The sequence below is a fragment of the Cannabis sativa genome, chromosome 6 (genome assembly GCF_029168945.1).
Source record: "Cannabis sativa cultivar Pink pepper isolate KNU-18-1 chromosome 6, ASM2916894v1, whole genome shotgun sequence".
NCBI classification, from domain to species: domain Eukaryota; kingdom Viridiplantae; phylum Streptophyta; class Magnoliopsida; order Rosales; family Cannabaceae; genus Cannabis; species Cannabis sativa.
The window spans coordinates 69365881-69393451 of NC_083606.1; the positions used below are offsets into that span (position 1 = coordinate 69365881).

General features: G+C 36.1%; 4 protein-coding genes and 1 non-coding gene across 6 annotated transcripts; 3 read left to right on the forward strand and 2 right to left on the reverse strand.

The window, feature by feature from the left end:
* Nucleotides 1-276: 276 nt before the first annotated feature.
* On the forward strand, nt 277-1505 carry LOC133038905 (glucuronoxylan 4-O-methyltransferase 1-like). The gene has a single exon (XM_061117532.1). The coding sequence runs from the start codon at nt 484-486 to the stop codon at nt 1384-1386; it is 903 nt and encodes a 300-aa protein (XP_060973515.1). The 5' UTR covers nt 277-483; the 3' UTR covers nt 1387-1505.
* A 522-nt stretch (nt 1506-2027) lies between these two features.
* Nucleotides 2028-9560, reverse strand: LOC115725643 (uncharacterized). Its single transcript, XM_061117533.1, has 3 exons — nt 8910-9560; nt 2343-2555; nt 2028-2225 (listed from the first exon to the last, which is right to left on the reverse strand). Exons 1-3 carry the CDS (start codon nt 9507-9509, stop codon nt 2169-2171), a joined length of 870 nt encoding a protein of 289 aa, XP_060973516.1. The 5' UTR covers nt 9510-9560; the 3' UTR covers nt 2028-2168.
* An 80-nt stretch (nt 9561-9640) lies between these two features.
* On the forward strand, nt 9641-9712 carry TRNAP-CGG (transfer RNA proline (anticodon CGG)). The gene has a single exon. It is a non-coding gene; the product is annotated as a tRNA-Pro (tRNA).
* LOC115725642 (uncharacterized) lies at nt 9645-27359 on the forward strand. Of its 2 annotated transcripts, XM_061117535.1 has the most exons (8): nt 9645-9815; nt 10893-11078; nt 11194-11273; nt 11389-11536; nt 12268-12348; nt 12891-13013; nt 15394-15485; nt 27349-27359. In XM_061117535.1, the coding sequence occupies exons 1-7, from the start codon at nt 9660-9662 to the stop codon at nt 15436-15438; spliced, it is 819 nt and encodes a 272-aa protein (XP_060973518.1). In that variant the 5' UTR covers nt 9645-9659; the 3' UTR covers nt 15439-15485; nt 27349-27359. The 2 variants fall into 2 exon arrangements, with proteins under 2 accessions (XP_060973518.1, XP_060973517.1); XM_061117534.1 differs by lacking the exon at nt 27349-27359 and having other exon boundaries at nt 15394-15658.
* On the reverse strand, nt 19946-20344 carry LOC133039380 (secreted RxLR effector protein 161-like). Its single transcript, XM_061118265.1, has one exon. It carries the CDS (start codon nt 20342-20344, stop codon nt 19946-19948), a length of 399 nt encoding a protein of 132 aa, XP_060974248.1.
* Nucleotides 27360-27571: the final 212 nt, after the last annotated feature.

Sequence of the window (27571 nt, forward strand, 5' to 3'; positions counted from 1 at the left end):
TTCATACATGCATATTATTCCTTCAAACACAATATTTTTTTTTTCTCTTATTAGTTACACAATTTTATATACACCAAATCATTAATCCCAACTACCTTACCACATCTTCCACATACATTTAAACCATATCTTAATAATATTTTGAATTAATAATCAAACCACATGATAATTAATATTGTTAATTCAACACATACATCTACCAACCCTTTGTTCTTTTATAACAATATGTTGTGAGTAGTAGTAGTGGTAGTTGCTTCATTTTTAAGACAAAAAAAAAAAATGAAGAAATTGTGAAAACAAAATACAAATTAAAAATAGTATTTTTTTTTTTCTTTCTTTCTCTTTCCAATAACTTAATCATCAAAGTCTTCTTCTTCTTCTTCCTCTTCTTAGATGATCAAATTGAAATAAAAACCTCAAATCAACATCAAAAATACCAAACAACAAAATCCCATTACACTATTTCTCCAAAATTCAAAAAAAATGAGGTTGATGAGGAACAATGTAGCTCAACTTTCCATAACTCAAAAACTCGTCTTCACCTTACTCTTTCTCTTCTTCCTCATCCTCATAATCAGATCAAACTTCTCAAATTCTCCACCACAAATCCAAACCCACCTCTCAAATAACAATTCAAATCAAAAGACCACCACTAATGAAAATGATTGTAGTCCCAACGATATTTCTCCAGTACAACAAACATGCACCAAAACGCCGTCGTTTTTGGCCAAAGCACTGGTTCACTACGTAACCACAAACGTAACCCCACAACAAACACTCAAAGAAATCTCAGTCTCAATGAGAATCCTCGAGAAAAAATCGCCGTGTAATTTCCTCGTCTTCGGACTCGGCCACGATAGTCTCATGTGGGCCGCTTTAAACCACGGAGGCCGTACGGTTTTTCTAGAAGAAGACAAATCTTGGATTGAGCAAATACGACGTCGTATTCCGGGTTTAGAGTCGTACCACGTGGCGTACGACACTAAATTACACCAAGCCGATGAATTGATGAAGATCGGCGCCGAGGACGAGGCTTGTAAAGTCGTGGGGGACCCACGATTCTCCACGTGTCGTCTCGCGCTTAAGAATTTACCTAGTGACGTGTACGATACACAGTGGGATTTGATTATGGTCGACGCGCCAACTGGGTGGGTTACCGACGCGCCGGGGAGGATGACGGCGATTTATACGGCTGGGATTATGGCGAGGAATAGAGAGAGTGGTGGTGAGAGTGAGGTGTTCGTTCATGACGTGGATAGGCCCGTAGAGGATAAATTCTCTAAGGCTTTTCTTTGTGAAGGGTATTTGACTCAACAAGAAGGGAGGTTAAGGCATTTCACTATTCCTAGCCATAGGGGTCTCCTTGAAAGACCATTTTGCCCTTGAGAAGTTTATTTACTGTTGTTGAGATTACCGATTTAAACCGTCTTTTTCTTACTCTTCTTTGTAATCTTCTTCTATTGTAAGAAATTAATTAATATAATTGTTTTGAATTTTTTTACAAATGGTTGATTTTATAGATGTCTAAGTAATGATATTGCATGGATTTGGGTTTAATGAATTGACAAGTCATTAGCTAGCATATTATATGATAATTAAAACAAAGTTCTAAATTAAGTTCTCTTCATTCTGATAAAAAAATATCACTGTGCTATTTTTTTTAAAAAATTACTTTATATATTATTTTTTTAACTTTTTTTTTATTTTTTTTAATTTACGATTTAAATTATTTTATTAGTTTCTATGTAAGTTGCTATGTGAATTTTAGTTGCTCCATTAATTGCTATGAAAATTACTATATAAATTCTCGTAAAAATACAAAAAAAAAAAAACTACTTTAAAGCGTAGAAATGATTTTTTTTTAAGTTCATTGCGTCTTCTAAGTACTGTCTAGTTAAGAAAACACATTATGTATCCAAATTGAGGATTCTTCATTGCAAGTCGTATTTATGCACAGAATCTCAGTGACTACCTTCCCTATAGACTTTCATGGTTTTGGCAAGTACAGTTCCATCCATGCATTTCCATTTCTACTAATCTTTTAAAATTTAGATTGACTTTTAACCAAAATTTGACATTCATAGAACATAAGATACAATTAACAACACTCAGAGAACTACTACTCACTTACATTTCAAAGAGAAGCCAAATCACCATGGTCAAATGCTCTAAGACCTGCTACTTCCCCGTCTTCCACGGCTAGAAATTGCTGGTCTTGCTTCTTTCTGCAACATTCAAAAACACTTAATGAGGATCTTCAATAGGCAAAATGATGACAACGAATAAATAAACTCGATAGGAATTCTGAGAACAAGAAGTTTGGCCTCTTGGTTTTTGATTACCTGAAATGGGGGTCTAGTAGCTCTTCTAAGTTTCCTCCTCATGAAAATCTTCATATTCTCCTTCTTTTTCTCCTCTGCTTTCATCTTTGTGAGGCTAGGTTTGTAAAGAATAACTGTTCTACCAATATTACTAATAACTACCGAACCAGTTAGCTCCTCCAATTGCTTCACTGCATCATCTAGCTCCCCGGGACATGTCCTGTGTATTTTAATCTGTTGACAACATTTTCATTGCAGCTTTAACTTAGCTGGACAAGCACATCAAAGTCTTCACTTCAAAATTTAAACTAACAATTTGCGAATCTAATAATTTGGTCTATTTAAACTTCAAGGAATGAAAGTTCTAACTAATACAATACAGGTTGCATTTTTCCAATTACAGCAGTAAAAGAACTACCAACATAAGCCATACAAGCTTATCTTATATTTTAAGTTGAAGAAGATGTTAATTAGAACTAATAACATAATTTCATATTCACAACTATTAGTCAAAGTATCTATTAATTGTTAATAACAACTAATTACATTGACTATAGGATGGCCCATTAAATCATAGTCTAATATCACTAATGTGATGCGTCCAATATACCCTTTAGGCTAAAGGGCGTGTCATCCAACATATAGTGTGGATGTAGGAATTGGGTGTTCTGTGGTATTGTGAAATAGGTTCTCTCTTGCATCTTTGTATTTGATATCTTGTGTGTTCTTGTTATTTCGGATTGCACATCGTTTGGAGAAGGTCAACTGTGATGATTCTGAGACTGTGTAAGTATGGGGCTACATAGTTGAAGAGGGTTTAAATGTATTGATTGGTACTACCTATATCAACAAGGTGCATCTTGTTTTTCGGTAGTCCATCACGAAAGAACTCTATGGTTAACCGTGTTTAGCCTTGGCCTGGGATAATTTTAAAATGGGTGACCTGCTGGGAAATTTTTCCAAGCAGCAGGGACGTTACACAATTTAGTAATAAAATTCAAAAATGGTTCAAGGAGAAGCAGTGCCCAATGTTACGTGCAGTCTATGATGGCACGTTACAAGCTAAGTGATGCCCACAAGTTGGCCAAGTGGTGGTCAAGTGGTGGGGCATGTTGTGGTGCATGCATGTGGCATGCTGATGCTTAGTTTGTATGCAGTGGCATTTTCGTAAATATCTTCAATATTGTCCGGATAGGGACGGGACTTGGTATTCACCATTTATTTGGGTCTACAAATAGAATGGTGCAATCGGTTTGGCGAAACTAGGTGATTTGGTATATGGTGCTTCCCATATGTCTACAGAGCAAAAATCATCTATGTTCCTGGTAGAAGGCTAAAAGCTCAGAATGCTCTTTAAGGGGGTACTCTGGTGTCAGCTCTCCACCACCCCTTGCACCTTGGTGCTAAGTGAGCTACTACTAGCCAGTGGGGACTAGTAGGGCGGGCATATGAGGACCACGAGGGGACTCATATGTCTCCATGAGTTGGAGTACTCATGGACATTATCGGGTCGACCCGGTAGTGCGTCGAAGAATGCCGCCAGAGGTTCAATGGTACGTTTCCCTTGGCTTGCCGGTATGCCGCTTGCACGAGACGTGGCCTAGATCCTCTAAGAGACGTCGTGGTGCGCCTAGGCCACGAGTCTCAACACGAGATGACACGGGTAGTCATTCGTGGACTAGTTTGCATACGCGTATGGGACGGATGCACCATGTTGGGAAGGGGCAAAGGTCTAATGTATGCAACTGGTTTGGTGGCTTGTCTTGAGGGCCTGCCAACATGCGTGGAGGCATGGCGCCTTGAGGATTGGTCCATGGACGTATGGGAGTCCTTGGGCGACGAGGGAGACTATTCGGACAGTATCGAATGGGGCATGATAGAGGCGTCGGCACGTTGGCTTGGTGTTGGCATCTTGCCACACATGCTACCTTGGTCACGAGTGACAAGGTGAGCGTCAGTGTTGGGATTTGTCTTACCATGGTGGGAACCTATGGACAGTGTGAGTATCTTGGCTAGAGAGCCTCGATGTATGGATGCACTCATGGATGCTTGCGAGCATGACTCGGCGAGAGTTGTTCGAGAGACGGAAGTGTGCACGAGGCACACGGCCGCGCGAAAAATGAGCCCATTGTTACTCGGATGGTTGGAAGGCTGACCTTGGCTTAGAGAAGTCAAGGTGCCGCACGGGTGTTCCGCTGCCTGAAAAGGTGAGCCCGTGACAGTTGGTATCAGAGCCAAGTTCATCTCAGTGGGATGTGAACTTGGTTGGCCTATCCTAAAGAGGACGTAGGCGGGTGGACGGATCGAGATGGTCCGAATGTTGGAACAAGACGTCGTTGAGCCAGTTAGTCTTTTAAAGAGGATCAGTAGGCTGAGATGGAATTAAGACTGGGTTGCTTTACTTCATGGGAATACTGGACATCCTAGAGAGGAGACGTTGATGGTTGCTTCAAGTCAAGTTCAGAGATGCTAGAAAGACAACTACCATGTGAGACTGTAGAGAGGCGCAACAGAATGTTTGAAACTCGTTGGCATAGGACAGGATTGAGGGGATAGTCCAAGCTGTATGCTTGGTACACTAGGCCATGTTTGCCTGAGTGACATTGTAAGCCGCAGGAGGCGCTTTTGTTGAAAAGGAAGCTTGCTGGCAGGAGTGTGGAAGTAGTGCAGGGACCGTCAAATCCTTGTTAGTCACGACAGAGGTCGAGAGTTGATAACTGAGATGGGTCTAATTGGGATAGACATGGAATGCTTCAGTTGCTGCATTGTGTGTCGAGAGGGACGCACATGGAGACCAAGGCAGGCAGAGGCCGCAATCGTCAGAAGATGGTTGTACTTGGAGGTGTTCGCATGCGAGTTTTATTTGATCCATATGGAAGCGCCGAGGCAGTTGAGTGGAATGTGTTGGCTTGTTAAATCGCCATAGGGCGTAAGCCACACAAAGACATCGATAGAGTTGCGGAGTTGTGGAATAAAGGCACCAAGGAAGCCAGCAGGGCTGAGAAGACCGAGCGCAAGCATTGAGATGGCGCTAGAGTTTGTGTGGAGGCCAGAGGGTCGTGCCAGTGAGACTTAGTAGTCATGTTGGCCTGCGAAGGTCGAGAAGGGTGTTAGAGTTTGCATGAAGGCCAGAGGGCTGCGTCATTGGAACTTAGTACACCGTGGGAGCCAAAAGGGCCTGATGCAAGTGTGAATCAGTTGGATGGTTGAGTGGAAAGTTAGTGCATGCATGTGGAAATCGACAGGGGTGCTAATGAGATAGTTGACTTGAGAGTCACATCCTGCGGGATGCACTTTTAGATGACATGGTGTGCATGAAGAGTTGGGGCGGTCAAGCATTTGCGGGTGGGCATGTTGTCGAGGACGCCAACAGTTGAAGTGGGGCAGAGACCTTCACGGTTCACTCAACAAGACTAGTTATTCATTACAAGCATCGAGATGAGTATCATGGGGATTGATTGTTGTTCAGGATGTAAAGTCAAGAAGACTCAGGACACAGGCAGAGCCAGTTATTTAGGGTGAAAGTCCGCAGGACTCAGGTACTAAGATAACACCATGGCAATGTTGGCCGAAGGCAAAAGTCAGCAGGACTAGGGTACTAAGGCAACAGTGAAATGTCGAGGGGCGAAGAGTCAGAATGATCGAGGCATTAGTTCAACATCTTCATCAAAGTGAAATGTGGAGTGGAGGAACCGTATGCGAGTATGCGGTTAGCTTGCGAGCTATATCTTGAGGGATATTCCTCTAAGAGAGAAGTTGTTTCCCAAGTTGAAGTGGGGGAGCCCACTAATTCATGTGTTTGAAGAATCAGGGTACTTGTTCAGTTTTGGTGTGTGAATCCAGAGGGAAACACTACAACAGATTGGTTGTTCAGGGTGAAGACTTGCATGATTGCTGCAAGCTGCAGATAGACAATATGCAAGGGCGTAGACTGAGATCAAGACTGAGCTAGTTTGCGGCATGTTATGGGCATGTTTTGTGTTTATGGGAACACTGGTGTTGTATGGGACACTGTAAGCTGAATGATTCAGAGAACATATGCCGATGGGAGATAGCGGATTGGGATGACTTGAAGTCTTAAGAGTAAGACTGGGTGTCATCAAGTTCATCGAAAATTAGCGAGTCATCAGAGGATGCAGGGTTGATTTTGGGAGATAAACTTGTGACACAATTTTGGGAGCCGACACAAGCAGGAGCTCAGAGGAGCAAGTATGCAGTGGGTTAGTGGGACCTTTGCATGAAGCCGTGGGTATGCGGTTGGGCCGGAGGGCCAGTGTTGTCAACTTCGCGAAGAAATTGGGTGCAAGAGTGCACTTGGTGCTGCATTGGGTGCAGTTGGCTTGCGAGCCTCGTCCAGGTGGGACGCACCAAACTTTATCCTGCGATGAGAGTGTCTTGCTCGATTGCCATCAGGAGATGGTGCGCCATAGAGTTGGCGTGTGAAGTGTCAACAGGGACTTGTCCAGATGGACTTGGCTTCAGTGGAAGCATATTTTGTAGGTGCCGTTGGCAACGGTTTGTTTGCGAACCTCACCCCGAGGGGTGCACCATACTTTGTCCTTGTCAAAAGGAGTATGCATTGGACGATTGGCGAGTGAGCTGCAATCAGAGGATGTGGTGCTTCAGGGTCAGTGTTGCAAGGGCTACTTGGTTGACTGGAGGGACGCTGTGATGGACTCGGAGGAGTTCATGTAGGGGGGAAGTATTCTAGTGCAGAGGCACTACTCCATGGGTGGATCTGAATAGCGACAGTGGCACAGGGTCTTTGATCAAGTCCAAGAGTGGGCGTGCGAGATCATCACCAAGAGGGTGGTTCTACGGAGGTAGGGGGGACAAGTGCAGACTTAGGATTCGGGAGAAGCTTGGGGTAAGCTTAGGAGTCGAGATCAGGAGGATTTGCCTGCGGTCCGTCGATGAGGGCATCGACATGTTGAAGTGGGGGAGAATGTTACGTGCAGTCTATGATGGCACGTTACAAGCTAAGTGATGCCCACAAGTTGGCCAAGTGGTGGTCAAGTGGTGGGGCATGTTGTGGTGCATGCATGTGGCATGCTGATGCTTAGTTTGTATGCAGTGGCATTTTCGTAAATATCTTCAATATTGTCCGGATAGGGACGGGACTTGGTATTCACCATTTATTTGGGTCTACAAATAGAATGGTGCAATCGGTTTGGCGAAACTAGGTGATTTGGTATATGGTGCTTCCCATATGTCTACAGAGCAAAAATCATCTATGTTCCTGGTAGAAGGCTAAAAGCTCAGAATGCTCTTTAAGGGGGTACTCTGGTGTCAGCTCTCCACCACCCCTTGCACCTTGGTGCTAAGTGAGCTACTACTAGCCAGTGGGGACTAGTAGGGCGGGCATATGAGGACCACGAGGGGACTCATATGTCTCCATGAGTTGGAGTACTCATGGACATTATCGGGTCGACCCGGTAGTGCGTCGAAGAATGCCGCCAGAGGTTCAATGGTACGTTTCCCTTGGCTTGCCGGTATGCCGCTTGCACGAGACGTGGCCTAGATCCTCTAAGAGACGTCGTGGTGCGCCTAGGCCACGAGTCTCAACACGAGATGACACGGGTAGTCATTCGTGGACTAGTTTGCATACGCGTATGGGACGGATGCACCATGTTGGGAAGGGGCAAAGGTCTAATGTATGCAACTGGTTTGGTGGCTTGTCTTGAGGGCCTGCCAACATGCGTGGAGGCATGGCGCCTTGAGGATTGGTCCATGGACGTATGGGAGTCCTTGGGCGACGAGGGAGACTATTCGGACAGTATCGAATGGGGCATGATAGAGGCGTCGGCACGTTGGCTTGGTGTTGGCATCTTGCCACACATGCTACCTTGGTCACGAGTGACAAGGTGAGCGTCAGTGTTGGGATTTGTCTTACCATGGTGGGAACCTATGGACAGTGTGAGTATCTTGGCTAGAGAGCCTCGATGTATGGATGCACTCATGGATGCTTGCGAGCATGACTCGGCGAGAGTTGTTCGAGAGACGGAAGTGTGCACGAGGCACACGGCCGCGCGAAAAATGAGCCCATTGTTACTCGGATGGTTGGAAGGCTGACCTTGGCTTAGAGAAGTCAAGGTGCCGCACGGGTGTTCCGCTGCCTGAAAAGGTGAGCCCGTGACACCCAACATTGGTGGTACATGTGCATATATTGTGCAATTTAATACCCAAAATAGAATGTAGATCACACTAGATCTTAACTGAATCATGAGCATTGAAATTGTTGTTCTTGAATCTAATTTGTGATTTCATAATGCTCATAATATAAGCTTATTAAACTAACCAATGCCAAGTTTCAAAGAATCTTACAAAATCATGAGTGCAAGACAAGAAACCAAGCTCTCATTACAGTTAATACAATTCATCAATGAATAAAACGCTTTAATTCAAGTCCCTTGAGTTAAAAATCAACTAAAACAGCAAGATTATTATGTTTAAGCAAAAACAATAACGATGAGTTCCCAATTTCCATATGAAAAAGCTCAGTAAGGAATTTTATCAAACACCTAAAGAACTTCATCACAACAAAAGCAAAAACAGTAATAAAAAGTACCGATTATTGATTAATGGTACCTTAAGAAGTTCATTTGATTCAAGATTCTCCACAAAAGAAGTGGCAACACTAGCAGTAACACCGGATTTCCCCACCGACTGAGATTTCAGCTTCTTCCCTAAGCTGTGAGCGTAAGACGAAAGCTCCTTCTTTTCCTTAATTGTAAGACTCGGTAGCTTCATCCCATGAGTCCTCACACGCAAAGAGCTCAAACCCACTTTAGATTCTTCCGCTAAATTCAATTTATCGCTCTTATCCTCACTCTCTTCCTTCTCCTCAACATCATTGTAATCTTCAATTTCAAGCTCTTCGGTTTCTTCTTCTTCTTCATCATCAATGTCATCTTCATCTTCTTCTACAGATATGGATAGAGACCCACTTGAGGAATAGACGGAAGGAGGAGAAAGCCAAGGAGAGATATGAGAATGGGAAACTGTTGTGGTGCTCTCATGGGGACGAGGTGAGAGCCCTCCAATGGAGTATTTGGGTAAGTTCTTAGAGAACGAAATTGTGGAAACTAGAATAAGGGGTTTGAGAAAACACGCCGACGGTGGCGATGGAGTTTTCCGGTGAAGAATTCGGTGGAGAAGATAAGACGCTACACCTGAAACTGCCGCCATTTTTAGTTTCTTTTAATTCAGTTTACTGCGAAATGTGCTTCCTTTTTCGATAAAAAGATTTTATTTTCATTTTTCTATATTAAATTATATAACTAAGATAATAATTTAATTCGAATTAAATCTAATAATAAGGGTGTTTGGTCTAGTGGTATGATTCTCGCTTCGGGTGCGAGAGGTCGTGAGTTCGATTCTCGCAACACCCCAAGATTTCATCTTTTGTTTTTTTTTACTCATTTCTCTCTCTCGTTTTTACCTTCCATCTTCTTCTCTGTGCTCTCTTTTTCTCACTCGGATCATCACAGTCAGGTTCGTCTTCTTAGGCCCTTTGACCCTAATTGCTTCACCTCCAACGCTCTCTCTCTCTCTCTCTCTCTCTCTCTCTCTCACGCAGGTCAAGCTTAGAGAACCATTTTTATTTTTCTTTTTAATCTTCATTTATTAACATCTAACGTTCTGTGGTGCTCTTTCAATTTGCGTTTTACAGTTTCTAGTTTATACTCCTTTGTTTTTGTTTGGTATATAAATGTATTTTATAATGTGATTTAGGTTTTTGTTGCATATTTTTGGCACCATTTATATTATGATTATTGTTGTTGTAGTATAGTAGTTTCTTTGTGTATCCATCCACTGATCAAAATTGCTTTTTTTTTTTTTTTTTTTCATGTTCGTTGGGACAGACTGCATTTACTTTGACTTCTAGATGTTGTTTTGGTTCTAGTCTTATATTTTAATTTGGGTTGTATTGGTTCTTTATTCTAATTTAATTGCTTTTTTTCTTCTTCTTAATCTTCATTTTACAGTATCTGTTCTGTGGTGCTCTTTCAATTTGTGTTTTGCAGTTATAGTTTATAGTCTTCTTGTATTTTTATTGATTTCATTGATATTTGATTAGTAATAAACTGCTGAAGAACAATGTTTTTGTTTGGTATGTTTATAATGTAATTTGGGTTTTGGTTGCATATTTCTTAAGCATTGATATTATTATTATTATTGTTGTTGTTGTTGTAGCTTTGTTTGTGTATCCACTGATCAAAAAAATTACTTTAACTCCTAGATGTTGTTTTGGTTCTTTCTTATATTTTAATTTGGGTTGTATTGGTTATGTATTATAATTTAATTGCTTTTTCCTTTTGTTGTTTGATTTAATTTGTTGGGCATTATATATAATAGTTTTAAGTTGTAAACTATTAAGTCTCCAATGTGTGTAAATTTGTATTACAATGGATTAGAATTCATTAGCAACTTCTTTTGAAGCCTTGAGCCTGAATGGATCTAAGAAAATAAGAAAGTTCTAAACTTTTTATCTGTCTTAAAAATCCAAGTTGTCCATTGATTCATAAGGTTGTAGAGTAGAGACTGAAAGTTTGATGCTTTTACTTACAGGAGCTTGAAAGGAAAGAAATTGAAATCAAGATGTCTTCTAATGCAACAAAGCTTTCTCATTTGCAATCATATGTTGATGAGTTAAATGAGAAAGTAGAAAGTGGCTGCAGCAACAGCAAGAGTCTTTCTGATGGATTAAACCGTTTGTTAAGTGAATCGGAAGAAGAGTTAGTTTCGGCTAGGAAGGTAGTTCTTCTTGTTCATTAGGAATAAATGATTTTGTTAAGCAAATCAGAATAAGAAACTGTAACATTGCTCTTGAGTTTATTTTTTTGATTGAAATTCTGTGTTCATCTGGTAGGAACTAGCTCCTTTGCTGAGGAAAATACTAGCGGTAAGACGCCAGCTTGATGATGTGCCTTCTCAATCAGAACTTATTCAGTATGTTACAATTTTTCTTTGTTTATTATAATCTTTATAATATGGGCAATACTATGTCTGTTTATAATGTTCATAACCATTCAGAATTAGGAGTTGGGCCTCTTTCTTTCTGCAGATATGAAGGGAGATTATCAGAGTTATATGCTCATATTCAGGGAAAACATCAGCAAACACAAAAGTATTATGATACCTATAATACACTATTGGAGATTAAGGAATTGATGTTAAAGGAAACATCCTTGTTTAATTCATTAAGTTCCCAGGTATGAATAGTGCAAGTACTTTGTCTTTCCAATTTTGATTTTGTCTATGGCTTTGTTTGATGGTTATATTGACTTTGATTGTGAGTTTTAATTATTGTTTGACACGTATGTATTTTTAAGTTCTATTTAAGAACTTAAATTTTATCATCTAATAGATTGAGACCTTTTATTTTTTTTAAAAGTGCTTGTTATTTATCAAAGATTAGGTAATAGATACAACAAAGGTAGAATTAAACCAAAACTTTGATACCATGTAAGCTGGAATCAGAGAAGAAAAGAGGAGACACTGCTTTTATTGTTAAAAAACAATAGAAAAAAAATAGCCCAAGTCTGTAAAATAGACAAAGATAGGAAACTAATCAAACCAAGGAAAGTTAACCAAATCCTAAATTATCTCCTCTTAAAGAGAGTCAAGACCCTGTCTGAAGGCATCGCAATAAATTAAAAATTTCTCTTGATCTGATAGTAAGACTAATACCAGAGTTGTAATCAATTGCTGCTTCAATTCTTGAAAACTAGCTTCACACTTGTCTGTCCAAACAAACCTCTGATTCTTCCAACGTCTACTATTATGGACTCTAACTACTCTGCATTATATCTCACTTTATTTCTGACATTTTGTATTTATCAAGGCTAATAATTTGTATACATTTAGGCTGATTTAGTAGTCTTGTTTGTTATTTTACAATAATTGCCGCTGCTCTCTCTTTTTTTTCTTTCTGAATGTTCAGTTTCAAGCTGCCATTTCAAGCACTGGTGGTCGCATGAAACTCATTGAATCCATGGAGGGAATCGTAAAGGGTAGCCGACAGGTATTTGTCTGTATTTAGAGGAACAATTGAAACTGGAAAGTTTTTGGCTGGTTGTTTTAGGAGGTGCATGAAATCTCTTTGGTTTAAGTTACTATAAATGAAGTCCTCTTCCTTCTTTTATATCTTTTAGTTCTATATGGTTTTAAACTTCAGATAACACTAAAATTAACTTGAGTTAATCCTTTTGTTACTCCTTTTCGTTGTTTGTATGATTTTTGTTAGGCACATATGACTAAGCATATATAGTGGAGTACTTATCTTCCCTTATGATTACATCGATTTTTTCTTTTTGATATCGGGGGAAGGGGGATTCGAACATGGGACCTTCTCTTCCTCTTTACTAGTGTCTGTTTCATAGCTCTTTAATTCCCTTTTACCTTGTTCTATCCAAACATAACTTAAACTTTGCACTTTGAAAAAGTAGCTTCAAACCATAACTTGGCCCGGTATATGTTTTTTGACATGTTTCGACTCTTCATGCTTTTTGTATAGAAATACATCTAACGATCTAAGGGGCTTTTATTGACTTGCCCATTTTATAGAAACTGGAAAAAGTGCAGCTTGGGCTTGAAGAACAGCAACAAGCATGTGATGCTCTTAAAAATAAGTATACTGCAGAAATTACAGCACGAAGACAATGGTATTCTCTCTTGAAGGTTTTTCAGGTATGTCCTTTAAGGTTTAGTTTCCATTATATGACAGTATAGCAACTCAAACTATATAGGCACAGTAATTACGGTCACTTTTTTTAGCACCTGTCCTTAAAATTGATTTCTTAGTATGTTACCCTAAGCTTAGACAATCATGCTGTGTAATTGTGTTTGTGTTTACGTTAATCCTGTCATATCATAACTATGTTGACACCAATTCGACACGATAACACGAATTAGGTCTAAGATGATCTTCTCTTGCAAAATTTGTTAAAATCAACAAATAGCAAAGTATTTTGTGGATATTTTGAATTATTTCTGGCACGTTCTAAAATAAATCCTTTTGTAGCCAATCATTTATTAAAATAAATGAATATACTTAAACACAAAAACGAACTAATAGATAATGGTAATTTGGTCCCGCACGTCTGCTGTTATATCTACAATGATCGGACATACTATTGTTGTTCATAATGTTAAAGAACATTTTCTCACTTGTGGATCTTAAAACCACGTTATTGTTGTTTCACTTTTTACGGTTAAGAAGGAGGAAAAGAAACTGATAAGCTGTTAGGATCCTACATTGATTATGTATGAGATTGGTTACTAATATGTAACTACTTGGGTATTGTCCTCTGATAGGAATTTCCTATCATTTTGAGTATAATCAGTAGCAAGATAGAAAAAAATAGAACCAAACAGTAGCAACAATAAAAAATAGCTAGTATATTGATATTAGAGTGACAAAGAGAACAAGTTGCTGGGTATTCGAGAGACCCAGCTCTCTCCCAAAGAGCTAATGCTCACTTTAACAAATTAATTCTCTCCCCTCTTACCCTCACTACTCACTCATATATATAGCATCAATCCCTTCCATTACAATTACTCAATTACCCTTTTTATTTATTATCCTAAGGCCTAACATCCTAAACTAGGGCCATGCAACCTAAACTAGGGCCGATGTTGCGGAAGGGCCAATATACAGAACGAGCGACCTGTGGATTAGATCCAGAATAGGTCACCATAGAGTGGGCTACCTTGAACGTCGGCTCCAAAAGGCGGTGTAACAAGATCCCACATTGATCAAGTATGGAATTAGTTACCAGTAGATAACTACTTAGGTACTCTCCTCCTTTAGGCTCGCTTTTGATAGTGAGTTATACCCAAATGATTCCATTTGTATGTGTGTGCTGTCCAAAATTTTGGATGTTCAGCAGCATAATGTGAATTTGATTCCATTTATTTTCAGTTGATTGACTACTTTCTCTACTGAGCATGTAGTAGGGGTGTTCACAAAGTATCCGATCCAATTTAATCCGCACGATCCAATCCAATCCAATCCGCAAAATGCGGATATCCGCACTTGTGCGGATTGGATTGGATTGAAAAATCTAAAATCCGCACTTGTGCGGATTGGATGTTGTTTGACCTCAAAAAGTAATTGATCCAATCCAATCCGCACTTAATTATATATATTTTTAAAAAATTATAATATGTAATATATATTAATTAAAAAAAGACACAAACTTCTAATTTCTTAATTTTTTTTTGTAATACATTGAGTTGGTGTATTTTATTTATTTTGCAATAAAAAACACAAGAAAAATAATTCTTTTTCACACAGACACATACACATAAAGTTTAAACATATATATACTAGCTTATTTATTTTAGTAATTAGATACATATATATTTTAGTGTAAATCTAAAGATAAGTATATATATATATTGATATATATATATGTATATTGATTTAATTTGTATATAAATAGAGATAGAAATAGATTATTATTGGAGATTAAGAAACAATAGTCTTTTTTTAAATTTTTTTCTATGAAATATTAAATAATTTATTATTAAAAAAATAACCAATCTAAAATAACCGATCCAATCCGCACTATTACGGATTGGATTGGATTGGATTTAAACTCTTATGCGGATCGGATTGGATCCAAAATATGAAATCAGCACTTAGTGCGGATTGGATGTTGTTTGACCAAAAAAGTACGGATTGGATCGGATGAACACCCCTAGCATGTAGTAATGTTTTACAATATTTACTCTATGTCTATGTTTGGTAGAGAAGATAGTTGCTCTCATTTATGTTGTTTGGTAGTGTAAAGTTATTGAGAAAAAATTTAAAAACTATAATATTATCCTTTTAAACTTAAATATTTATCCCTTTTTGTATTTAAAATATTTTATTTGGTCTTTTTCTTGGATATTCTCAAAATGGGAGGGAGAATGTCTCTTTCTTCCTCCTCTTTATCCATCTATATTTTTCTCCTACCAAACATAGTACTAAGTAAGCATAAGGAAGTAAAATTATATAGAGAAATTGATTTAGTGATGAAGATTAATATTGTGTCCTAATTTCCCATTTAATAATGTACAGGAGGAATGTGCAAAGAATGAGAGACTTAGAAGCATAGCTTCATAGAGGTTTTGTGTAGATAGAAACATATCTGACAAAAGCCATGTTGATGTGATCCACCTATTGATATCATGAAGATATGAAGTTTTCCCTTTCTTTTTTCTTTTGCACAAACTACAAAAACTATTATTCTCTCTTTTCATGTACAAAAACTTGTGTTGTGTTCAATTTTTTGTTTTATATATTTACTCACAGCATATGCAGAAAAGAAAAGTACTTATATCCATTTCTTTTGGCTGTTGAGAGAGAGAAAGCATTCTTCATTAAATGCTCAAATAGCATCTACCTCGAAATGATCTGCAAAAGTGTTTTGGTACCAGTGGCCGAGCTAGCCACCTATTTTTGTGGGGGCAAAAAAACTGAGCAGTCCCAACTGATGCTTTAAAATAAAAAAAATTTAAAAATATGAAGAATTGGTCTCAAAATCCTACTCCAACAGATGTTTTATATTGTGAGCTATTATACATAAGCTCTATTCCATCGCTACATATCATTTTTATATTATTATTTTTTTTAATTTCTCTCTTCAATTGGATGTCTGTTTGTTCATTTTTAGTTTTTTATTATTTCTTTTTATTGTTTAATATTAAAAATATGTTAAAATATAATATTTAAATGAAGTAAAGAATAAAATAGAGAAACTGATATATAGTGTAATATAAAAATTTAAGGTAAAATAAAGAAAATATTGTTTTAGTGATGTATTTTAAAGAATGAAATAAAGACACTGATGGAAGTGCTCATTGAAAAATGTAATTTTTAGTGGCATAAATATAAAAATATTTTATTGGGGCAAATGAAAAAATCTATAAAGATATAAATAAAAAAACATTAATTTTTTTGGAGACAAAATGTAAAATATTCAAAAATATGTATATAAAAATAAAATTAATAAAAAGTTAAGGAAGGGCAAATGACCTCACATGTCTTTCCTTTGCTCCGCCTCTAATCTGTACCCCACTCACTACACTTTTACTCAAAGTCAAAACTCAAAGTATTAAGTTTGTAAGAGACATAAATTTATTATCTAATGATTTTTTTTAATAGCATAAGTATCTAATGCTAATAGAAGTGTAATTTTTTTCTAGTTATATCAATTAGACTAAGATTCTATGTTTTTGAGTTTAGATGAAAATATGTAGTATGAATTTTGTTTAAATTTTCTTTTAATAAAGTCAAAATTGAGTGTATTAACGAAATTGAATGAAAATTACACTTTTAATCTTTTATAAATATTAAATACTTATATTAAAAAAATAATAAGTAAATTTATGTCAACACAAAATTTTTAATATTTGTACTGTAATTTAGACAAATTTTCCATTGTAAAAGTAAAACCATCTATACCATCGTTCACTTCACTTGCATGTTTTTTTTTCTCTATTAATTACTTTACACTAAGAGCATCTCCCATGGTTAATTGTTTTGGAGGATGCTTATTATGTGGATTGTTTATTTAGTAAAATACAAAAATGTTATACTATTAGAGATAAATAGATGCTATCATAAAAAATTGTATTAATCTCACTACATAGTATTGATACTATTTTTTTTAAAAAAAGTAAAATAAAAATTAAAAGTAAATTTATAGAGTGATAATATTTATAATTAAAATAAATAATATATTAAATAATAATGTGTGAAATTATAATTATCATATTATTTTTATATAATAAGAATATTTTTAAAATTAGAACTGTCAAAAATAATATGAAAAAAAGGATAAATTTTTTAACACTTATATGTTAGCTACCAAATATATATTTCTTTTCATTCTCTCTTAGTCTCCTCTTGATTCTAGAAAGATTGTGTAATGATTGTATTACTCAGAGTATCTTTTTGTAAGATACATACACCAAAGAGTTGGATTTATCATAACTAGAAACTTAATTAAGAAACTCTTATTTTTTTCAAACTTATTAGTAGAGAGAATTGATTGAGGGAGATTTTTTTCTCATAATAAACAATTTCAATTTCTTAAAAAAAAAAATTAAAGAGAAAAAAAAAGACTATATAAGATGATTTTTTTATTATTTAAAATAAAATATATAATTATATTAAAAATAATAAAATAGTAATTTTAATAATTATTTTACTCTTTATTCTTTTAATTTTATTTTTAATATCAAACAGAAAGAAAAGTAAAAATCTTTTCCGTCTTTTTTACTCTCTATCTTTTCAAAAGTCTCCATCTTTCTCTCTCTCCTTCCTACAAAATTTAGCCTTAGGTTTTCTAATTAATAATAATATGCATGGTTTGGATTTTCTCTCTCATGAAATAGCACCACTTTTTTCATGAATTATACTAATTCTTTCTTTCTTTGAAAAAAAAATACTTTATGAGATAAGAGTAGGTCTATTATTATGTGAGAATTAGAAAAATGTAAAAGTAATATTTCACATAATTTATTATTATTATTATTATTATTTGTAAGTATAATTTTAAATACAAAATTATTTTCTCTTAATATATATGTTAGAATTTAGAATGAAATAGACTAAGATGAATGAGTCTCCATTGTATAATGAATGACTTTTAAGAGACCACAAGATCAAAATGTAATATTTGAAAGAATTTCAGAAGATCAAATTGCAAAATTTATGGGTGCACATATTGAGAAAGGCTCACAATAGATCACAAACGCTTTGATACTATGTTAGAATTTGGAATGAAAGAAGCTAAGATGAATGGAATGGAGTTTTATCTTAAAATCAATTAACAATGAGAGCTCATTCATCTTATATATGACATTTCACACATTAACAATGAGAAACTAACTCTAATAATATATCTATTTTTAAAATTCTAATAGTTATATTGTATCTAACAATGTTTTTTTGTGTTTTATTTAAATTGTGCCGACTATTAAAAGATTAATAAAAGAGATTATTACATTGAATTTTTTACTTATCTATTTTATTTATTTATTTGTAACAAGACTTAACTAGTGTTGAGGTACAATGATGATTATTTAGAGGCTAAGATGTAGGTATAATTATTATAAAATATTTAATATGATATAAGTCAGATCATCGATATCATCACTCTTTTTATCGTGATCATGAATGCAATATAAGTAAAATAATATTATTTTTAGGTATATATATATATTTTTTAAAAAATATATGTATTTTTTAAAATCAACTTATGAATCCACTTAACTTTTAATAAAATTATTTGCTTAATTTCTTTTTAAAAAATTGTTTTGTTTTTTCTTTCTATAATAAGTGTTTGATTGTATATAAAAAAAAAAAGTATTTATAAATGTATTTATTATTTCACTTTGACATTATTTCAAAATTTGAGTTTTTTTTTTTTCAAAAAAAAAAAAAAATACAAAACCCATCATGCCTCACTCACATTTCTATGTCTTCTCTCTCAAATTTGATAAATGCACTTGAAGAAACAAAATGCACAAATTATTTACCAGCCCAGCAAAAATAATTAAAATGAGTGGAATTCTTATTTGAATATCAAAGAATTACCATGACTAAAATCAGACTCTTATGGAAAAAAAAAAAAATCAGATTTTCTCAAATTATTGTAACATAACTTAGATTTAAAAATTTACTAGAGTGAAATTGATCACATCTTAATACTCGACAACAATTACTCAAAATTGGGTTTTTTTTTTTTTTTTTCAAAGTATAAATGTCACAATGGAACAAGAAAATTCTTAAAACTTTTACTATTTTTTATGTTTAACATCTAAATGAGTAAGGAAAATAACCATACTAGTGTTGGACACCACAACACGTGAAAAACGTAATTACTTTAATTATTAAAAAAGTAATTACACCAAGACTTAAACACTTTTTACTAGACCACAATACACCAAATACTCACACTCTTATTTTAATACTAGACACCTCTACAAAACTCTTGTGTATAACTCACACTTTTGAAAGACTTTAGGGACACTTTAGAACACACTTTCAATCTTTTGAACACACTTTAAAGACACTCTTGTTGGATGCACAACTTGAACACCCATGACCCCTATTTATACTACTAAAAAGAAACTAACTATAATATTCTAGATAATTATAACTAACTGTGTTACTAAAATATTCTTGAAACTTCTTATGACTATTACTCTCTATGATTCTAGATAATTCTATAATATTACCAAAATGATAGAAAATTCTAGATACTTGTAGAGTAGGTGTTGATCTTTAACACTCCCCCTCAACACCGACTCTTCATACTGAGTTGGTATCTCAGCTTCTGAAATCTCGTTGTGCTAAGTCCTTTAGTGAATAAGTCTGCTACTTGATCTTCGCTCTTCACTTGGTGCATCTTTAATTCTTCCTGAAGTACTTTCTCTCCGAGAAACTGGTAATGCACTTCCACATGCTTTGTTCGAGCATGAAATACTGGATTCTCTGCTAGACGAATAGCAGACTGATTGTCACAATAAAGTGGCACTGTAGAATCTGTAGATTGGTGTAGATCCTTCTTTAGTTGTATCAACCACGTACTCTTTTGAGCTGACATTGTTGTTGCTCTATACTATGCTTCTGTGGTTGACAAAGACACTGTTAGTTGCCTTTTGCTACACCAAGACACTACTCCAGATCCAATCTTGAATACATACCCAGTAGTTGATCGTCGGATATCATGATCTCCAGCATAATCAGCATCGCAGTAGCCAATGATCTTAACCTCATCCCCTTTCTTATAGAAGAGACCATAGTTAATGGTATCTTTGACATATCTTAGTATTCGTCGTACTACTTCCAAATGTGGCTTCTTTGGTTGCTGCATATATCGACTTACTACTCCAACTGCATAAGAAATATCTGGTCGAGTCAATGTAAGGTAGATTAGACTTCCCACCAGTTGTCGATACATTGCTCCATCTTGCAAGTCCTTCCTAGCATGAGCACATAACTTAGCATTAGCTTCCATTGTGTTGGGTTTTGTGCCCTAAATAAAACTCATTTCAATATAATCAGATTTACTTATTAATAAAGATCAGAAATAACATTTAATGTTGCATGGTTCATATGATTTATTTCATGATTATATGTACATAATGTATGAATTCTATTTAAGTCCAGAACATATCAATTTGTTAATGATTATAGTGTTGTCAACACAGTGGAATATAATCTTAATTATATGTTCGAAAGTTTATTCCCTGATTTGTCAGTTCACTGGATTTAGACTGACATGATAATCAGCGATAGGTATTCTTACACCTTGGATAAGTGTTATGTCCTTTCAAGGGCATTGGCAAAGTTTACCAGCATCAGATGTATGGAGTATAAATCGGAAGGGGCCGATATTGAACTTTGATTAGATATATTAAATTTACCGTAATATCTATTCAATTCAATATCACCTGTTGATCGTAGATCAAATGATCTTAATCCTGATATGTTTAGGTTCGATCTCAAGAGTATTATACATGTTCTTTGATTTGTTAGTTAAGTCTACTTTTGGGTCAGGGTGATACGTACATTTTGGGAACATGATAGAGCAATTGAGTGGGAGCGCTAACATAAATATGGAATCTATAGCTTCTAACTGACAAATAGAAAGTAAAGGATGATTTCCTTCGAGCTTGACCAAACGAAAATAAATGATGGAGTACTCATTTCACTTAGCTGAAATATCATTTATACGGGGTTAAGTATTTTAAGGATAAAATACATTGTAGGGTGTTACGGTAATCTAATCCTTTACAGTGTAGATCATTTATATAGAGGATCATTGATCAAATTAGAATTATAACAATGGATAACTAATGACGTGTCTATATGGTGGAACATATAGAGTGTTCTATATACTGAGAGTGCAATTCTAAGTTCTATGCGTGGATTCAACGAAGAATTAATAAGTCAGTGAATTTAAGAAATAAATTCTTGATCTGCTTATTGGAAGCTCGGATATATAGACCCATGGTCCCCATACTAGTTGAGACCATACTGCTTGTAAGACTCAGTTAATTGATTTTAATTAATCAATTATAATTCTAAAGTTAGACTATGTCTAGTTTATGAATTTTCACTAAGCAAGGGCGAAATTGTAAAGAAAAGAGATTCTAGGTTTATTTATTAATTAAGAGACTTTATATGTCTAATTAATAAATATATTAAATGACAATATTATTTAATAATTAATTTTTAGTTATTAAATAATTAGAATTGGCATTTAAATGGTTAAATTGGAAAATTAGCATTTTTAAGAAAATGGGATGGAAAAATGGCAAAATTACAAAGTGGGCCCAATCCACAATCCATGGTCGGCCACACTTAGTGTATTTTACCATTTATTTTTTTATTATTTTAATGCCAAATAATTCTAACCTAAACCTAGGTGGTTACCTATAAATAGATAGTGATGGCTCTCATTCACACTTAACTTTGTGAACTTTGTCAGATGAAAACTGAGCCTCTTTCTATTTACTCTAGCCGCCACTTCTTCTTCTCTTTTCCTCTTCAATTTTGAAATCCTTGAGTGAATGAGTGAGTGCCCACACACATCAAGTGGTATCTCAATCATAGTGTGTAAGACTGTAGGAGATTCCAAACAACAAGAAGGAGATTCAACATCAAAGGAAGGAGAGAAAGAAATCCAGGTTCAGATCTTGGTGATGCTCTGCTACAAAAAGTAACCAAGGGCTAGAGATCTGAACGGAATGAGTCATTATATTCCGCTGCACCCAATGTAAGGTTTACTAAACTTTATATGTGTTTATTTCATTGTTTTAGAATTCATATTAGGATGTTAATGAAACATACATGGTAGTAAATCTAGATCCTGGTAAAATATTTCCAACACATAGGTGTTGAGATGGGCTTGCACTCGAGCATTCCAAATCTTTGCAGCAAATCTTTAGCATACTTTTGCTGACAGAGAAATAAGCCTTCCTCAGTTCGATCAACTTCTAATTCAAGAAGTGTTTCATTTTTCCAAGCTCCTTCATTTGAAAGCGTACTGATAGGTTCTCTTTTGTTTGATAAATTTCTACATCATCATCTCCAGTGATCATGAGATCATCGACATATACCATAACAATTGCGATCTTTGCTTCCTTTATTTTGACGAATAAGCTTGAATCTGCATGTGCCATGGAATATCCACTTTCTACTAAAAACTCAGCAATCTTTCCATACCATGCTCGTGGAGCTTGCTTTAATCCATAGAGCGCCTTTTTCAGTTTGCAAACATAGTCAGGATGTGCTTTATCCTCAAATCCTCTTGGTTGCACCATGTATATCTCTTGATCCAGTTCTCCATGTAGAAAGGCATTCTTCACATCCATCTGCCATAACCTCCAGTCTTTACTAGCTGCAAGTGCTAATAGAACTTGCACTATTGTAATTTTAGCGACTGGGCTAAATGTCTCGTCATAATCTAGCCCATATTTTTGAGAGAATCCTCGACCAACTAATCGAGCCTTGTATCTCTCAATTGAACCATCAGGACAAGTTTTTACCTTGTAGACCCATTTGCACGAATTGGGTTTCACTTCCTTTGGTTTTTGCACCAACTCCCAAGTTTGATTCTTTGCTAGCGCACTTATTTCTTCTTTCATAGCTCCTAGCCACTTGGAGTTTTGGTATGCCTCTTCATGACTCTGGCTCTCTGAACTTTTCTTCTTCAGCTACAACAGCATTAGCATATTTCAGATTTGGCTTTCGTGCTCTTGTTTATCTCCGAAGTTCTAGTTGACTATCATCATGTCCTTCTCTTTGATGCACCCCTATTTTCCATAGATTCTGAGGTGCCTCGTCCTCAGTGTTTTCTTCTTCATCTGTATCTTGAGTTGTAGGTAACTCAACAATTTGCTCTCCCATTTTCTTTTGCAATTCATCTTCCATTTCTTTAGAATCTGGTAATGCTTCCTTTTGCGATGACCACCATGATGATGTCTCATCAAAGACCACATTCCTTGATGTATAACACTTTCCAGTTGTAGGGTCGCAACTAGGGGTGAAAATCGGTCGGTTATGGTCGGTTTTTAAAATTTTATAACCGACCGGTCGGTTACGGTTTTTATTTTACGAAAACCGTAACCGACCGTTTAGAAATTATAACCGTATAAAACCGACCGTACGGTTTTTGGCGGTTTTCGGTTTGGCGGTTTTAGGCGGTTTTGGGCGGTTTTGGGCGGTTTTTGGCGGTTTTGACGGTTTTTTGGTTAAACTATTTTTTTATTTCAAGAACCGAAACCGACCGCCGTGTCAAAAAAACCGAAACCGAAACCGACCGCCAAATTCGGTGATGACGTGGAACCGAAAATTCGGTTACGGTCTGGTCGGTTTGATGGTCGGTTTCGGTTTTTCGGTTTTTATGAACACCCCTAGTCGCAACATCTCCATCCTTTCCGTTGGCTGTCGTATCCCACAAAGATACATCATATCGCCTTCTTGTCAAATTTGCTACACGAATACGTAGCACACACAGCCAAATACTCGAAAGTGACTTACTGCAGGTTTACAACCCCACAATTTTTCAAAGGGTGAAATGAACCCTAACTTAGCCTGGGGAAGCCTATTGATTACATGAGCGGCTGTCTTCATACCTTCAGCCCAAAATCTCCCTGGAACATTCTTTGCATGTAGCATGCTTCGACATCTTTCTGCAAGATGGAAATTCTTTCTCTCGGCTACTCCATTCTGTTGTGGCGTATTTGCACATGTGAATTGATAGCGAATGTGGCATTCTCGAAAATACTCAAAAAATTCATCTGAGGTATATTCGCCACCGTTGTCTGTTCGGAGGCATTGGATTTTCTTGCCGACTTCTCCTTCTACTATTTCTTTAAACTCTTTAAATTTTAAAAAAGTTTCAGATTTTTCTTTCATAAAGAAAACCCATACGTACCTTGAGAAGTCTTCGATGAATGTAACCATGTACCGCATGCCGCTGATTGATGGTTGTTTGACTCGCCCAAACACGTCAGAATGGACCAGCTCCAATGGTGCTTTGGCTTTGAACTTTGAATCTTCATACAGTAATTGATGCGCCTTACCGTATTGGCAGGCAACACATACGGTCTCTGTTCTGACCTCGAGTTGAGGAAGACCCTTCAGCATTGACTTCTTCATCATCACCTTGAGTTTATGATAACTGACATGTCCTAGTCTTGCATGCCACAAATCTGTTGTTTCATTCTTCCAAGTCTTGTCTACATAAGTTGTGCCACCGATAGTAAGTTTTTCTTCATCCCAAGTACATGGTAGACATCCTGGAGTGAAACTTCTTTTGGGCTGAATCTCGGCGTGATTATTGTTTTACCGATGTGCGCGATTGGTAATCTTGAGTTATTGGTTGTCACCACTACGCGACCACCTTTATATTCTATCATGTCTTACAGCTTCTCTTCATCTCCTATCATATGATTTGAGCAGCCAGAGTCGACTATCCAATCATTATTGTAGTCGATCTTTCCTGGAACAGAAGCTGTCAAAGCTAATTCTTCTTCCTCCACTGCGAATGATGCTTCTGCGTCCCATTCTTCATCGCTTGTCCTTTCTGCATTTGATGTGGTTGCATTGCCTTCTACAGTTTTTTTTCTTAAACCAACAACTTTTAGCCATGTGGCCATACTTGCCACAGTTGTAGCATTTTCTATCAAATTTATTGTTATTCTTTGATTGACCACCCCGTTTGTCTTTATTTTGAGCTCCCCTTGTATGGGAGCTACCATGATGACTATCCTTGTCATCATATTTTCTAGTATTTCTACTAGTATTTGGTCGGGGTCGTCCTTTCTTATCTCTACTAAAGAGTGCTTCTTCGTTACTCTTTAATGAGACTCCAGACGTTTGCTTAGCTAACGCTTCTTGGTCAGCTAGCAAGTTTTCTAACTCAACAAGAGGAGGTTGGCTTGGCCAACCTTGTATTACAGCAATAAAAGTTCTAAATTCTGGCCTTAATCCATGAATAATAATTCTTCTAATTCTAGCATCTGACATGCCAGCACCAGAGTCTAATGCAGAGATTTTGCGACAAAGAGATTTTACCTTAGTGAAGTATTGGTTGATCGTTATGTCGCGCTGCCTAATTGAGAGAAGCTCGTTCTCCAGAAGCTGCAATCTCGTATCATTCTTCTTGGTGAACAATGATGCGAAAGTATCCCATGCTTCCTTCGGTGTCTTCGCCGACCTGATGTGCTCCAACATCTCATCTTCGACTGTGGTCCGAATTACAAACATGGCTTTGCCTGCTTTAATCTTCCATTTCTTCAAAGCGGATGTGTCCTCCGGTTGTGTGACTTCATTGTCACCAACGATCTCCCATAAGTCTTGGCCTTGGAGATATGCCTCCATGTGCATCGACCACGTGTTGTAATTTTAGTTGTTAAGTTTCTTAATTCCGCCAGCCACTTGAAGGTCACCCATCGTGCAAACTCTGTAGTACTAAACTACACACAATCACTCTAAGAAACCCAACAAAGGACTCTTTTGGAACGAACTCGATTCGGCTCTGATACCACTTGTTGGACACCACAACACGTGAAAAACGTAATTACTTTAATTATTGAAAAAATAATTACACCAAGACTTAAACACTTTTTACTAGACCACAATACACCAAATACTCATACTCTTATTTTAATACTAGACACCTTTACAAAACTCTTGTGTATAACTCACACTTTTGAAAGACTTTAGGGACACTTTAGAACACACTCTCACTCTTTTGAACAAACTTTAAAGACACTCTTGTTGGATGCACAACTTGAAGACCCATGACCCCTATTTATACTACTCAAAAGAAACCAACTATAATATTCTAGATAATTCTAACTAATTATGTTACTAAAATATTCTTGAAACTTCTTATGACTATTACTTTCTATGATTCTAGAAAATTCTATAATATTACCAAAATGATAGAAAATTCTAGATACTTGTAGAGTAGGTGTTGATCTTTAACAACTAGAAGTAGTTGTCATGAGCATCAGTTACATCATTATCATCCGATCTAATTTAATTAATAAACATAATTCAATCTAATTGATCTAATTCAATTATTATTTAGATTGGATTGACTTTTTTAATTATATTTTTATTTGGCACCTAATTTTTAATATTAAGTTACTAATTAAAAAATATACAAAAAATACATAAGCTAAGCTATATGTGAGTTCTTATGATTTTTTAAAGGTTTCTTTAATTAAGTGTGATAGAGTTCATAAAAAATTAATAACGACCAAGTAAAAATGAAATGTCAAATTATTTTATTACATATTGTTGACTGAGGTTTTCGGCAACCAATATAATAATATTTAGGAAAGCTGTAAGAAGTTAATGCACGAGATTTTTACGTGGTTGGAGCATTAATGAGTCTTAGTCCACTAGTCTGTATATTTGTGAGTATTTATTACAGAGAATGTTCTTGGTGATTTTTCTCTCTAGTTCTTATAAAACCCAGAATTCTCGACCCTTGCCTTAATGAGTTTGGGGGGGTATTTATAGTGTTTTTGTGGGGTGATCCCTAGAATTGAGGTAGATGTCTTTCTGTAATATTCAGTAAAAGCACACATTTCCAATGAATACATCATAGGAAATGCATGGTCTAATCCCTAGGCTTTTTAGGGGTTTAATGGATGTAATTCATTATCCTTTCTTGATTAATGTGACTTCTCATAAAGTAGCTGTCACTAGGCTCATTAATCATAGCGTAGTAGCTGCAGAAGAGGGGTTACCCCGTCAGACTTTAATACTTATGGCAGTTTTAATACGCCTTCTCCCATGCGGCATTAAATGCGAGGTGACAGTTCAGATAGGATTTGATACCTCCCGGAGATGCCTCATTGTAGTCTTGCTTTCCGGGAGTATATGAAACTTACATGCCTTCTCCGGGAGGCATGTTAAATGCTGATCCTTTTGATTAAGAAGACTTAGTCGAATTATCTCAAAGTCCTGCTTCTTCAGTCCACGTGTCACAGTCCGGTTGATCCACGTATTTTGGACAAAATCAGGAAAAATACATATAATTAAATTTATTATTATTTTAATATACATTATATGTACTTATTATTTATTAGAGTGGATTAGTTTTTAATTCCATGTCATTCAATAACCCATTCAAGCCAATTATAATTCAATTATTTAAATTCAATCAAATTGTAATTGTGTATCCAATTTTTTTATATGCATTAGATTGAATTAGTTT